The sequence below is a fragment of the Dipodomys merriami genome, unplaced genomic scaffold, assembly GCF_024711535.1.
Source record: "Dipodomys merriami isolate MVZ:Mamm:240054 unplaced genomic scaffold, mDipMer1.0.p SCAF_8, whole genome shotgun sequence".
NCBI lineage: Eukaryota > Metazoa > Chordata > Mammalia > Rodentia > Heteromyidae > Dipodomys > Dipodomys merriami.
The window spans coordinates 49,807,102-49,823,353 of record NW_027206401.1 but is presented as its reverse complement, the minus strand read 5'-3'; the positions used below and the strand labels follow the sequence as shown (position 1 = coordinate 49,823,353).

General features: G+C 41.1%; 1 protein-coding gene across 1 annotated transcript; it reads left to right on the top strand.

Moving 5' to 3' along the window:
* Positions 1-3,561: 3,561 nt before the first annotated feature.
* On the top strand, positions 3,562-16,025 carry Smim8 (small integral membrane protein 8). Its single transcript, XM_070010758.1, has 3 exons — positions 3,562-3,746; positions 13,012-13,165; positions 15,616-16,025. The coding sequence occupies exons 2-3, from the start codon at positions 13,031-13,033 to the stop codon at positions 15,772-15,774; spliced, it is 294 nt and encodes a 97-aa protein (XP_069866859.1). The 5' UTR covers positions 3,562-3,746; positions 13,012-13,030; the 3' UTR covers positions 15,775-16,025.
* Positions 16,026-16,252: the final 227 nt, after the last annotated feature.

Genomic DNA, 16,252 nt, shown 5'->3' with positions numbered 1-16,252 from the left:
ATTTTATTTGTGAACATACTGTACAGAGGAGTTACAATTACATGGGCAGGATAATGCGTACATTTCTTACCAAGCATTGCAGCCTCCTCCTTTGTTTACCCTTCACATCCCTTCCCAGCCTCCCCCCTCCCCCCCATCCCAATCCTATTCCTTCCCCCCCCTCCTGTAACCTTCTTATGTTGATACACACCTCACCATTATGACATACCTGTGCTAGTTGGCTTCATTTCATCAGGTGCTCATGGCCACCTGTGTGCTATGGGAGAAAATAGCCAGAAGGTGATGTTCACAAGACATAGCTGGGTGACAAGCCACAGCCAGCAGCTTAGAGAGAGGTAGATGCTTGGCAGTCTGAAACAGAAATAGAGTGGACATCATCTTGGGTTAGATACCTTATAGAGTATGGACTGCGAGTGTGAGGCTGTTCTTCTCCCGAGACTCCAGTCCTCACTGTGGATTTTTAACAGCTGCTTATGCTTGCTTAGCTATTACCACTTTACCTTAATTTGAGATATATTAAAATTTTTGAAATCACCAATTTCCTGTGGCCAACATAAAGTAGACTTTCATCTGGGCTCTGCAGCTGTTTCCATTTTGACAGCTGTCTACTGAAGTCTGCCTATATCAATAGGAAAATACATATCTGCACATAAAAACTAAGCAATGTTCTTTCTTCCTTCTATTACATAATTCGGAACATCTTACATCTGTAACCCCTTCATAACTTGTGGCAGAAGTTTAACTAACCCAACTATTTATATTTGGACATAATGATTTAGGATACATGTTTGAATGCCAGAGCTGTGTGTGTATGTGTGTGTGTGTGTGTGTGTGTGTGTGTGTGTGTGTGTGTGTGTGTGTGTATGCATATATGTGTGTGTGTGTGTGTGTATGCATATATATGTGTGTGTGTGTGTGTAGAATAAAGAATGGAAAGTGACTTGTATGCAAGTTTATACTAAAATTTCAACTTGGGTGATAATGAATTTTGAGATAGTTCTTTGCTAATAATATAAACTTTTTTTACTATTAAAAAATGGGAATTCTAAGGCCCCACCCTCGACCTACAGGATCAGAGGCTATAGAGAGAATTCAATCTTGGCTCTGCCCTAAGCATTTTTCATCTCCAATGGGCTTGTTGAAACATGCTTTCCAGTTTCACTGATTTTCTAGCATCTATTGCATCACATGTATTCGTATCATATTTCTCAAAGGAAATCATAAGGCCAACCCCAGAGTTAAAGTGAGAAGGCATGGGGAAAAATATGGAATCAGAAGGTGGTGAAGGACTGGCAGGTTTGGAAATTATCCTAGCACACTTAATTTTTGAGTAACTTGGTCAAAGGGAGTCAGATATCCATCGCCCACCTTCACTGTATCATTTACTTTGGCTCAGCTTCGTGCTGACTTAAAGAAAAGTCAGTGTTTATGTTACTTTTTTAAAGCCCTGTCTTTGACAAAACACTGCATGTTGTTTTTATTAATGCTGTAAGTCAACTGTGAATTCTTTCCTGGCCAAAAAAAAAAATGTCAAATGCGTCAGTGCTATTACAGATCCCTTGAGAAGCTGCGGGGTCACAGTGTCATCATCTCGAGAGCATAACTTGGGAACCTCTTTTTAGCATAATTACCTTTCACTAATTTGAATGTGTTTTCACACAGAGGGACCTCTGCTCTATGCAAGCCCATTAAAAATATAGCCTCTTGTTAAACATTATTAAATATGTATGTAGCTGTTCATGAGCAAAGATTATAAATGTACCCAGACTGGCATAGTTTTTCAAAGTAATAATCTCTTGAAAGAATTATTTAGTCATATCACTTGCATTATGAAATTGGCAAGGCCTTTATGCTTTTCTCTGTACTTTTCAGTTCATGCTCTTATATGTTCTCTTTCATTCAGCTTTTCATCTGATCACTTGGGATTGCTCTCAATTGCTTTTGCCTCCACACTGATACTTAGCATGGTTAAGATTAGTGTAAATCCTAAGGATAAAGTTTGGGTCTGTTGATAATGCAATATAACAATATTTTGTAGCCCTAAAGCTGTTCTTAGCTTGGAAGAGGTTTCTTCATGGAGTTTTAATTTGCTTTAAAAAGAATGCCTAGTAAGATCATACGTCAATGCATTTTAAAAAATAAAATTAGAGTTAATTTTACTTGGAAGAACAAGTTTTAAATTCAAAATCCAAAGATTTGTGTATACCCATCCCCAAATCTGGGTACATGTTGATATAACTTATCTCCCAACAAACTTAAACATCAAAAAGGGCACCAGTAGGGCAAGTAGGGCACCAGTGGCTCACACCTGTAATTCCAGCTCTCAAGAGACTGAGATCTAGGATCACGGTTTGAAGCTAGTCTAGGTAGTAACCTCCATGAGACGCTTATCTCCAATTAACCACCAAAAAGCCACAAGTGGCGCTGTGGCTTAATTGGTAGAGCAACCCATCCCCCCATCCCCACCCCCCCAGGACTGGCATGAAAGCAAGAAAGCAAGTTAGCAAGCAAGCAAGTATGCAAGCACCCAAGAAAGCAAGAAGAAAGCAAGCCAGCGGGTGGGTGGAGGGCGCGAGGAGGGGAGGGAGGGAAGGAAGGAAGGGAGGGAGGGAGGGAGGGCACCCATAACTACTGTCTCAACTATAACTATAGACTTTTTGCATTTTAGAATCTCACAACTAACAGAATGTGTGTGTAAATTGTTCTGCCGCTAAAAGCGCCTTAATTTGGAGTGGAAAGAGCCCAGACATAAGCGTTCATTCTCAAACTGCTGTCCACTTCCATTCAATAATACATATTTCGAGCTGGGTATTTTGTCGGTCATGGGGCTTGAGCTCCGGGCCTGGCCGCTGCCCCTGAGCTTTTTTTTGCTCCAAGCCAGCGCTGTACCACAGCTCCGCTTCCTCCACCACCTCCCCGCCCAAGCCCCCGGTGGGTGAATGGGATAAAGGATCTCAGGGATTTTCCTGCCCAACACGGCTTTGAACCGCTATCCTCAGATCTCAGCCTCCGGTGTAGCTAGGATAACAGGCGCGAGCCACCAGCATCCGGCTAGGTTTACTTATGCAAAGCCCGTACACACGAAACGTAAAGCTTCTTTAAAGCTGGAAGTTTGAAAATCAAATGTCAAAAGAAGCAGGAAACCTGTCCCAACCCTGAGTAATCCACTAGAGTGGAACGGAGCAGGTGGGCGGGGTCGGCCGCGCGCCCTGCGCTGCGGCCTCCGGGGCGTCGGAGGCGCTGTGGCGCCCCCCCTGTGCGTGCCAGGCTCGCCAGGCCGCTCCGCCCCACCGGCGCCGGCGAGGCCAGCCGCGCGGAGGAGGTGACGCCGCGGAAGGTGAGCGCAGCCATAATGGCGGCGGCGGCGGGCTTGGGGACGCGGGGGGCGCAGCCTGGAAGGAAACGGGCGTCAGTCCTGCGGGCGTCAGTCCCTGGTGTGACGGACTCGGCGGCCTTCCCGCGGGTGGCCGGCCTCTGCCGCCGGCAGCGCCGGAGCCCGCAGTCCCGTTCGAGGCGGGGCCCCGTCGGGGCTGTTTCCGGACGTGACGCGCCGGCGCGGGCCCGGGATTCGCGCCTCTCCGCGGCCGGGCCCGGGCGCTGAGGAGACCCGAGCGGCGCCGGCGGCGGTTTGGAACCCGGCGCGCGCGCGCGCGTGCCCAGGCGCCGGCCCTCGGGGAGGGAGGGGACGGCCGAGGCCCCCCGACGGTCTGCCACCGCCTTTGACTAAACCGTCCTCCATTTTTCGGGTACGGTACATACAAGCGAAGGGGGGTTTGTGCCAGGGCTCGAACCCCGGGCCTCGGTTCCCCGGGGGTCCCTTCGCTTTCTCTGCCCAGGGCTGGCGTTCTCCGCCTTGAACCGCGCCTCCACTTTGTATTATTTCTCTTTTCCTGGTTCATTGGAGAAGGGGAGGTTCATGGACTTTCCTGCCTCAGTCCCCAGAGCCCAGCCCTGTGAGTAGCTAGGATTCACAGGCGTGTGCCCCTGGCCAAGGGCTGGAAGACCTCCTTCTTCTTGGAGACACATCTCACATGAAAAGCCTCCTTATGTTTCTTAGGTCTTGTAATAACGCGTAAATGCAGTCTTGCTGTCCGTGTAGAACAGGGAATGAAGTGGCAGGAGTGGTCTGGAAACGGGAAGTTCTTGGGCGAATCCCACCCTCTTCCTACCAACAGACAATGGCTTTGGCCGGGATGTTCTTAGTTTAAAGGAGGGTGGGAAGTGGGACTAAATCGTGAGGGTGACAGTGGCTTCTGCGTTCTGAACCTCGTATCCTTTTCATACTTGTCAGTTAATTCACGTACCTCAATCCACATCTGTTATCAAAGGTAAGATTTGAAGCTGTATCTTGGTGCTGGTGGTTTGCCTCCAGATTCCCAGATACTCCAGAAGCTTAGATACAAGGAGCCTCCTAGTTCGTAGTCATGCCTAGCAGACAAATGGAGAGGTTCTTATCTTCCAGTTAACCTGCAAAGGCCTGGAAGTAGAGGTGTGGCTTGAGTGGTAGAGCTTCAGCCACAGGTGAAAAAGCCAAATAAAAGTGCAAAGCCCCTAGCTCAAGCCCCAGTACCTGCACTCAGTATCACACACACACAAGATTTGAAAGCTGAGAGTGTTGGCTCAAGTTTGTAATCCCAATACTCTGAAGGCTGAGGTGTGAGGATTGTGGTTTAAAGTTGCCTACAGGAAGTGGCACTGTGGCTCAAGCAGTAGAGCGCTCGCCTTGAGCTGAAGAGCTTCGGGATAGCGCTCAAGCCCAGAGTTCAAGCCCCACGACCGACCAAAAAAATAAAAATTGTGAACTAAAGTAGGCCTACAGTAAGTCTAGACTCCTTTCTGTAATTAACCAGCCAAAGGCTGGAAGAGTATCTTGGATAGCCAGTTTTGAAGGGGAAAAGCCAAGAGAGAGATCAAGGCTCTGAGTTCTTACTACTTGGCTCGTTAAAAAAAAAAAAAAAAGATTTGAAACTCCCTTAGAGTCAGTCAAGCTTTAAAAGCCTCCGATTCTATCCTTAGCTTATCTGTTTAATTTTAAAGGTGTTCTGCAGCAGATTGCAAGTTACTTTCTTACTCATTATCTGCTAAGATAATATATGTTGTTTCCATTTAATAATTCCCTGAATCTTTTATTTTTAGGCGGTCATGGGGCTTGAACTCTGGGCCTGGATGCTGTCCTTCAGCTCTAGGCTAGCACTCTACCACTTGAGCCACAGCGCCACTTCTGGCATTTTTTTCTGCGCATGAGGAATGGAACCCAGGGCCTCATGCATGCAAGGCAAGCATGCTACCATTGAGCCTCCCTGAATCTTTTAAAAGAAAGGTTTTGATGATTGCTAAGGTTTATGCTCTTGAACATTCTGTCATTGTAATTTTATCTATAGAAGAGTTTATTTCTAAAATTACATTGGATAATGGACTTCCACCCAAATTCTTACATTCTTTATATCTTGATCTAATTTTCAGGTACAATATATCAGTTAGACACATTCTAGATTATCCCCAAAGCAAAAGCAGGTAGAGAAAACTCACTCAAAAATGACCAGTCCTGGTTCTGCCTAGCTTCTAGTACTGTGGATTATTGTAATTGATGGAGCTCCATTCTCACACAAGATACAAATGCCCCCAAGAGTTGTGTAAAGGGGCCAGTCCTGGATCTCTACTGTTGCCTTTTCACATTGCATGTTTCCTTCCCAGGAAGGAAGGACAGAGGAAAAGGTAAATGGAACATTTTACCAGGAAGGGATATGTGAGGTATGTGGAGCATAGTATACTTTTTTTTTTATAGGCTAGTTTATTGTGTTTTTTTCCCCCAGCCTTGGGCTTGAACTTGGGGCCTAGGCACTATCCCTGAGCTGCTGTTTGCTCAAGGTTAGCATTCTACTACAAGCAACAGCTCCTCTTCTGGGTTTTTCTGTTTATGTGGTACTAAGGAATCGAACCCAGGCCTTCATGCATTGCAAGGCAAGCACTTTACCACTAAGCCACATTCCCAGCCTAGGCAGGATTTTATATGTGTAAGTATAGATACATGCGTGTGTGTGTGTGTATGTGTGTATACATACACAAAATATATGGAAAGTAATATATATACATATATTGTATATGTATATATGCTCACACATATACAAATAACAGTTTCTTGTCATAAGTAAATAAGTCATTCATAGGAAAAAGAAAATAAGGGCTGGGAAGGTGGCTCAGTGGTAGAGCGCTTGCCTTGCATGCTTGAGGACCTGGATTCGATTCCTCAGCACCACATAAGCAAAAAGAAAAAAGCCAGAAGTGGCACTGTGGCTTAAGTGGTAGAGCGCTAGCCTTGAGCTGAAGAGCAGAGGGACAGCGTCCCGGCCTAGAGTTCAGGCCCACGACTGGACCAAAAAAAAAAAAGAGAGAAAATAAGATCACACAGCCTGCAGTGCCTGATTTATTACTTGGCAAGTTGGCTGACACTTAGTTCAAAACTAAATTCTTTTGGAACAATGTATCATTTCCTTCCCCTCCCCCAAGATGTTTTATATGTATGATTTCCCCCCCCATTTTTTTTCTTTTGTCAGTCATGGGGCCTGAACTCTGGGCCTGGGCGCTGTCTCTCAGCTCTTCAGCTCAAGGCTAGCACTCTACCACTTGAGCTACAGCACCACTTCTGGCTTTTTCTGCTTATGTGGTGAGGAATTGAACCCAGGGCCTCATGCATGTGAGACAAGCACTCTACCACTGAGCCACTTTCCCAGCCCATGATTCCCCTTTTAATACAATAAAGGAGAATCCTACATAGATACTTTAATTCAGCATAAAAATAAAATATATAAGTAGAGGCTGATTATTGTTATATGCAAATAAGTTAGTTACCTCCAGTAGTGTGGAGGGAGAAATTGGAGGACATGATGAGATTTAGGAAGGTCTGATGGTAATATCCTTTTTGTTACCATTTCATCTGAGTGGCATGTCAGAATAACCTATTCACCAGGGCACTGATGGCTTTGTAATCCTAGCTAGTGAGGGTGCTGAGATCTGAGGATCGCAGTTCAAAGCTAACCTGGGCAGGAAAGTCCAAGAGACTCATCTCCAATTAGCCACCAGAAAATGGGAAGTGCAGCTGTGGCTCAAAGTGATAGAGCACTAGCCTTGAGGAGAACTGCTCAAGGACAGCATCCAAGCCCTGAGTTCAAGCCCTATGACCAAAAGTAACTGAACAGCTTCTTCCTATGTTTTGTGACCATGTGATTTGTTTTTCAGCTTTTCTACACTAGGAAATAGTCAGCTTTTATTCCTAGATTAGTAGATTATAGTTTCACTTGTTTATGTAAGAGTTTTGTTTTTTCCAGTGTACCTACCCATCTGTGAAGAAACAGCTGAGAGATTTTGTGTTCTTCATACATACACAGCTGTATACATGTGCTAGTCAAATGAGAAACACATGGAAAAGTTTTTCTATTCTTTGTGGTTTTATATATGTAACAAATTCTTGGCTACTAACACTTTTTTTGGTCCCAGTAATCTCTTTTTTTTTATATTATATGTAGTTATGAAAATTTTCTTGCTAGTGTTATAAATATAAGCAAATTCTTGCAATTTTGGAAGGACTATTTTACAGTCTTCATTGCTTGGCTCAAAAAGAAAAAAAAATAGTAAAACTAAGCTGACTAGCCCTACTTACAATAAAAGGTAAAATAATGAGAAATATTACTTTTTTCCTTTACAGAAAGTATCAAAAGCAATGGAAATTTTGGTTATTGGCTCTTTTCAAGTATGCATATGGCTTTGCAGTCCAAATATTCTTTGCCAATTGGGTAAAAACAAAAGACAGTGCTTTATTAAGGTGAATGTGAATATGACCTTGATTGCTTATTTTCATAAATTTATTACAAAGGAAATACAGGTTTTTTTCAGGAGAAAAAGAGTTCAAGGAATCTTGGAACTAAAATTATTAGAATTTGTGTTAGACCACTGGAGAGATTGATGTGGCTTTTTTTTTTATTGACCTCTACCATAGGTTGAATTCCATGACATTCACCACCACTGCATCCTTTTAATTTCAAAATACAGGTTGAGCATTCCAATCTGAAAATTGGAACTCTGAAGTACCCTAAAATCTGAAACTTTTGAATGTCAACCTGATGCCACAAATGGAAAATTCACACTTGACCTCAAGTGACAGGTTGAAGTCAAGAAAAAGGTACACAGTGTGCAGTTTATTCAGCATCCCCAAGAGAAAAATATAACCTCATGCCCCTTGGGCTGCAGTAATTCTTTTCTGTATATGCCCTCACTGGGTAATGAAATGGCTTGCATGCAGACCCAGTGTGCCTATGACAGGCACCACGATCCTATTGGAGACAAGACCTTTGTACTCTGCTTGCTGTATTTTTTGCTTCTATGTTGCTCTGTGGAATAATGATAACACTGAAAATGTCAAAAAGACCATCAAATATCCCTATGGGTAACAGTGATAAGAAAAAGAGGAAGCATTTATGTTTATCTATAGCACAAAAAGTGAAGCTATTGGAAAAGTTGGACAGTGGTGTAAGTGTGAAACATCTTACCGAAGAATATGGTGTTGGAATGACTACTATATATGACTTAAAGAAACAGAAGGATAAACTGTTGAAGTTCTATGCAGAAAGTGATGAGCCAAAGTTAATGAAGGATAGAAAAACACTACATAAAGCAAAAAACGAAGACCTTGATCGAGTATTGAAAGAGTGGATCCGCAAGCGTCGCAATGAGCACATGCCACTGAATGGTGTGTTGATCATGAAGCAAGCAAAGATCTATCACAGTGAATTAAAAATTGAAGGGAATTGTGAGTATTCAACAGGCTGGCTGCAGAAATTTAAGAAAAGACATGGCATTAAATTTTTAAATATTTATGGTGATAAGTCGTCTGGTACCAAAGCTGTGGAGAAATGCACTAACAGTAATGAGTCTTCAGTTGTTCAGTCATTGACCAAGGGTGAAATGGATGAAAGGGCTGAGAATCAAGGTGATCATGGTAATAGTGATGATGAAGACAGTATGGCGAACACTGCAAAGAAGGTGCCCCTCGACGATATGGTGCAGCTGTGTGATGGGCTTATCAAAGGACTAGAGCAACGTACATTCATAATGGAACAAGAAGTCATGTCTGTTTATAAAATCAAAGGGAAGCTTCTAAGACAAAAAAGGTTGTTAATGAGACAGATAACTCTAGGAAAACCATTTAAAAGTGCCACCCAGCAGAATGCTTCCTCATCCCTAGAGAGCCCACTTCCTGGTCCCTCAACTGCTTAACTACTTAAAAATATGTATATACAGGGCCCAGTTGCTTTTTAATCAAACACAGGTGCTGTTTGACGCTGACATGGGATTTAGCGGCTACCGCTGTGCTACTTAGTTCCCTAGTGCACACGATTTCACTGTACAGTGTTAGACCATGGTTTTTACTACTTGTGTATGAGTAAGAGGAAAATGATTCAGTCACTAATAGTATATGAATTCAGAGTCAGGAATGAGGGTGAGGCCAAACACAGAACATTCATGTGGGTGGCTGAGATAGAGATGTCTTTGCTTTCTGAACAGTCACTTGTACACAGCCCTTATTTCATGCCCACATTATTAAAAATATAGTGTAAATTACCTTTAGGCTATATGTATAAGGTTTATACAAAATCTTACAGAAGATTATGTTAAAGCTTGGGTCTCGTTCCCTGGATATCTCACTATGCAAATATTCTAAGAGCCAAAATAAATTCTTAAACATGTTTGGTCCCAAGCATTCCACTAGTGAAATTTGTGTTGACTATGTGTGTCTCTCCATATATGTATGTATGTATGTGTATGTGTATATATACATATGTGTGTGTGAAATATCTGTCGTTCCCAGCACATTGCCATCCTCACAAAGTGTACATGATAAGCTGCTCTGAGGCCTTTCTGTGCTCTATGAGGTGTACTCTGTGGACCCACTTCCCCCATTACTTGGTCTTCCCTGTGAGCAACTTCAGACTACTTTCCATAGGATATCTTTGTTTTAATTACATGCAGCTACTTTCTAATAATAAAAGGAAAAAGCTGTTTGGATTGGTTTCTGGTTAGATTTTTTACTTTGATATGTTTGCTTTTGGGGGCTTTCCTAGTTGTTCCCTCTTCTCCCCCTCCCCACCCCGCACTAGCCGCAGTTGTAGTAAACTCTGAGGCTATGAGTCAGTGCTAATGGTGTGGCATTAGGTGTTAGAACTATTTTCTTTGTACATTTCTTACAGATAGGGCCTGATAATCATCTCAAATTACAATTTTACTTTAGTGATTTTTAAAAACTTACTCTTTCCCCACATTTGTAGTCTTGATAGGATTTAAGCATAGAAACATCACTGCTAACAGGTTAAGGTACCTGGCAGTCAAAACTTATTACTTAAAGTCTAAATACATTTATGTGGTGTGTGTGTGTGTGTGTGTGTGTGTATCATCATCCTTCCATCGTGTTTAAGAGGAGGAAGATGAAACCCTAGTTTTCAATAGAGAAAATATCAATAACAAGCAGAGTAGATTGCTGCTACAGGAGGTATGGAGAAAGCATTTAGAGTTATCCCCTGTCCCCCAAACACATATGGTCTTAAGCTTTTGGAAGTCTGAGCCAAGATTGAAAGAGAGAGAGAGAGAGAGAGAGTGTGTGTGTGTGTGTGTGTGTGTGTGTGTGTGTTGGTACTAGGGCTATATGGTCTTAAGCTTTTGGAAGTCTGAGCCAAGATTGAAAGAAGTGTGTGTGTGTGTATGCTGGTACTAGGGCTATATGGTCTTAAGCTTTTGGAAGTCTGAGCCAAGATTGAAAGAAGTGTGTGTGTGTGTGTATGTGTGTGTGTGTACACGCACGCATGTGCTGGTACTAGGGCTTTAATTCAGGGCCCTACATTCTTGCTTGGCTTTTTGGCTCAAAGCTAGCATTCTACCACTTGAACCACCTCTTCACTTCTGGCTTTTGCTGGTTGATTAGAGATAAGAGTCTCAGATTTGTCTGATTGGGCTGGTTTCAAGCCTTGATCCTCAAATCTTAGCCATCTGAGTAGATCGGATTACAAGCATGAGACACCAGTGCCCAACTGAAGAGAAAATTTTTGAGATTCTGGGACTAAAACAAAGGTGGAAAGTTCCTTGTATAGTATTAAACGTTCGAAGAAATGTGCCTTCAACAGTACCACTTAAGCAACAGAAAGCATCGATTTTTGTCAACTTTGGATATGGTGACTTCAAGCAAATGTGCACTGGCTGTTACAGAATTATTTTAGAAGTTTCCCATAGTGAATTAAACCAGATAAAAGTAGTAACTGGTATGCAGGAGAAGTAAAATATCCACTGGTTACAGCTTGAAAATTTAAAAGCTGAGGAAATTGCTTTAGTAATTGTTATATTCTTATATGGATTTGTAAGGAAGGGACAAATTGATGACTGCTTTGTTCTGTATAATGCATTTTATAGCACTGCTATTTGGCAAGTTGGCTAATTCCCAGAGTTGTTCAGATGATGACAAACTTACTAATGACTGGGAAGAATGGACAGGAGCAGAACATAGTATCTTTTTTATCAAAACAACCATATGCCCACAACACTCCCTAAGTTGGATAGTGTATGTGTTGAGTTTTCATCTTCAAACTCCATCATTCTGCAGCCTTCAGATGAGGCTATCTATAATTCACACATTGAAAGTTAATTACTAAAACCAGTGGTAGGAAGAAAAAGTTCAGAATTTAGGTAAGGAGGTAAAAATGGAAGCATCATGAAGCATCTATTGACATGACTTCTTGGAGTCAGATGTCTGCAAAGTCACCTGCAGCAGTAAAATGTGGGATCCCTGAAGTACTCCTGGAAGATTGCAGCTATTGTGATATTTAAGCCATGTAATATTCAATTGCTACTGTCACTGGTATCCCAAACCAATTTAATTTTGAAGAATTTGTGACTACAGGCAACCACCTGTTCCTCAGGAATTAGCACCTCTTGAAATTTCTACAGAAATACTCACTGAAGTAACAATGGGATCACAAAGCTGTAGTGATTATGAAAACATCAGTAATAATAACCAAAATATGCATGGAGAAAAAAGTGAAACAGCTTACAGTGAACATTTGTAGAGGAGAATTCACCTTCAAGCAGATGTTCATGACAAGGTATTTACCTACCAAGTGCTTTTAAGTGAATGCTTTTTGATCACTGCAGCACAAATTGAACAACTGGCCTGATTTTCTCCTTAAAACTGCATATTTTTGTAGTATATGAAATAGAAGACTAATGAAGAGTACTTACACAAAACAAGCACCAGTGAATTACATGTGAATGTTTGACCCTACATAACTTTATTGTACAGGAAGTTGTGGCATGTCTCCCAAGGAGTTTTATCTTTTATTATTAATTTCAGCCTTTGGAAAGTTTCTCTACTTCCTATCTCCCACCTTAGGCATTGGATGACAGGAATAATGACACCTGGAAGAGAAAAATAAAAAATGTTAATGCCTCAAATTAGAAGAACCAGAAGATTACGGACATACTTAGTTCTAATAGAACAGATTTAGAACAACTGAAAGAGAAAGGATATTTAGACTAAGGAGTGTACAGAACATATTCTTTCCAGAGAGTTGCTGATAAGCAAAGGAGGAGTGAATAGAAACAACTAGTTACTTACCCTTACTGCTTGGGATAGCGGATGCTTGGGTGGATCCATGGAGCAAGGGATTATCCATGGTACTTTCCTGCATGTAGTACTGGCTTAGTGTCAAATAACCATTCTCCAGACTTCTGTCAGCTTCATGGTTTATTGGTTTGATTTGGGGTTGGGGTTTTTTGTTTTTTTTTTTTTTTTAGGTTAAAATAATTTTACTGAATAAAGTTTAAAACATCACTTGGATAGAATTGACATCCACTTTTTGTGCTAATCCAGAATTCAAAAGAAGAACGTATTTGTGATTTTTATTTTCTTAGTGGCTTTATTTTTTTAAAAAAGGTTTGTCAAAGAATTACGAAAGAAAAATATCTTGTTTTTAGGTAATCATCGTTAGTCAAGATGTCTTCAGCACCTGAGCCTCCAGCAGTTAAAAAGGAACCACCCAAAGAGAAAGACTTTCCAAACCCAGGGCTCAGAAGTGTTCGTACAACGACCTTATTTCGAGCTGTGAATCCAGAGCTCTTCATTAAACCTGTAAGAAGGACAGGATATAACTTTAATCAGGCAATGAGAAATAGCTCCTATTTTTCTTTAGTAATATGCTCTTATTGTGGATATTTTATGTTGACTAATAAGACCTTTCTGAATTAAAACAAGTGAAAGGAAAATGCTAAATGCTGCTTTACCTATAAATATGTATTTAAGACATTGTTTTTCAGGCATATGGGTATGATAATGAAAAATGGTTACATTTTAATTTATTAACTCCAATTGATGTATTGTTGCATTAATATGAAGGTAATTTTATGGTTTAATAACGTGCTATTAAATAAGACCTTCCACTGAAACGGAGACCAAAATGAAAAGCTGGTAAGTCTTACAGGCTGCAATCTAGTCTTTACTAATTTTTTACCATTTATGTGATATCATAAACTTTTGTGTGTCTGTTTGTGCTGGTACTAGGGCTTGAACTCCAGGCCAGGGCACTGTCTGAGCTCTTTTGCTCAAGGCCAACACTTCACCATTTGAGCCATACCTTCGTTCCTCTTTTTTTGTGGTTAATTGGAGATGAGAGTCTCTTGGATGTTTTTCTGCCCAGGCTAGCTTCCAATCTTGACCCTCAGATCTCAGCCTCATGAATAGCTAGGATTACAGGTGTGAGGCACCTACACCCAGCTGATAACGTAAACACTTCGTGAAAAATTCTAAAGTACACATTTGTATACTGTTGAGTATGTAGCTTATCATTTATATTGTTTGAATATATTTGATTTAATGAATTTCTTTTTGAAAATGTATCTTCTAGTTTAAAATAAAATCAGCCAGGAGTTGGTGGCTCACACCTGTAATCCTAGCTACTCAGGAGGCTGAAATGTGAGGATTGCAGTTCAAAGCCAACCTGGGCAGAAAAGTCGACAAGATTCTTCAATTAACCACCAGAAAACCAGAAGTGGTGCTGTGGCTCAAAGTGGTAGAGTGCTAGCCTGGAGCAAAAGAGTTTAGGGACAGCACCCAGGCCCTGAGTTCAACCTCTGTGACCAACAACAAAAAAAAATGAAGTTATTATGAAACAGATTTAAAATTTTATAGTAGTTAGTATAAATTGTTTTAAGGTTAAATAGGGTGTTTTACATCATTAAGTCAACATAGGATATTTTTTAAACGTTGAACTAATGTGTTTACTTCATTGCTGAAAGTTTGATGTTTATTTTATAATTAAGCTTTGAAATAACAGTACAATATTCTTCCTTATATGCTTTCATTTCACAAGTTTTGCTGCCAGCAATGACCTGAATGTTTTTTGCCTCAAGAGAATGAACCATATTCACATATGTGCTTATAGCTATGTTACAATTTTTCTGTTTTATTGTTAATATCTTACTGTGCCTAATTTATAAATAAGACATGTTTAGGCAAGATATAGTCTAAAATGTATATAGGATTTGGTATTACCTTTGGTTCCAGACCTGGGTCTTAGATCTTGGGTCTTAAATCCAAACCTGGTGACTACTGTAGTGACCAGGTATGGAAACAAGCAGAAAATGCCATTTGGAGCCGAGCCCCTGGTGTGGCTCATGTCTATAATTACTCATGTCTGTAGTTACTCAGCAGGGTGAGATCTGAGGATCGCGGCACTATAGCTCAAGTGGTAGAGCACTAACCTTGAGCAAAAAGAAATTCAGGGACAGTCCCCAGGCCCTGAGTTCAAGCCCCATGACTGCCCAAAACAAAACAAAAAATAGACTATTTTTATCACTGTTGTGTGTTTGCACTAACCTAACAAAGAGTAATTTGTTGAACACAAACATGCAAAATGAGGTGTCTATCTTAGGTCAGGAATCATAAGTTGTAATAGAGAAAACACTTCTCTGGAAGCTGTATTTAAAAGCTCTACCAGCCTTCACCCTTGATCAAGTTATATTGCTTTATATAATACCTGTTCCAATCACTAAATTTTCTTAAAATAATAGAGCAGATTCCCAGAGAAGGATATATACATTATTGTTATTGCTCTACCTAATTTAGGTTATGGAAGACTCTTGACAGTTGTTCTTGGGCAAGAAAAATTGCATGTGTACTTTATCCTCACCCACTAGTAAGCTAAATTGGGCTAGGGAATGGGAAGAACAGGACACAGAGAAGTTAAGGGACTTCTCCCCATTACACAGATACCACTGAGGATGCTGAGTATACCAGAGCAATGTCCGTGCCTCTTGCTCATCTCTCATCTTTCACCATACTGAGTAGATGGCCAAGATGTCCAGGGTATAGAGAAATTGTATAGAATGAGTAAGAGTCTATAATCTGTAAATAATCAGTAGTTGAGCTAATTGAATTAAGAATTGATTGTGTGATTATAATGGAAACACTTTCTGGACTGCTTGGGTGGGTGGTAGGGAGTTGTCAGTGTATTGGGAAGCATAAGAACTATTTTAATCTCTTCGAATTTTCAGTCTTGGGCTTTATAATTTTTTTCTTGGCAGAACAAACCAGTAATGGCTTTTGGATTGGTAACCCTTTCGCTTTGTGTGGGTTATCTTGGTTATCTACATGCAACACAAGACAATAAGAAGGACCTCTCTGAAGCTATTGATAGTGAAGGACACAGTTATATGAGAAAGAAAACATCTAAATGGGATTAAAGTTCTGGTTCCTGCAGATAGAGCTTTATTAGAAGCTCTGAAATCTTCAACTGTAAGGCTTCGTGAGTCCAATAAAATGTTAAAATGCAGTTGCCATCAGTCCGATGTAGTAATGTATCCTGTTACAGCTAACAGCTGTTACTCATTCTTTGCCTACAGTTTGCCAATTTTCTCATCCTCTTATAAAAGTGCCTTAAGGATAGAAGTCACTTTTGTTAATATATAAAATAAAAGTACCCAGTGCTGTTAAATTTGTATGGAGTTTTTGTTTGTTTGTTTGTTTGTTTGTTGTTTTTTGGGTCCGGTTGTGGGGCCTGAACTCTGGGCCTGGGCGCTGTCCCTCAGCTCTTCAGCTCAAGGCTAGAGCTCTACTACTTGAGCCACAGAACCACTTCCGGCTTTTTGCTTATGTGGTGCTGAGGAATCGAACTCAGGGCCTCATGCATACAAGGCAAGCACTCTACCACTGAGCCATCTT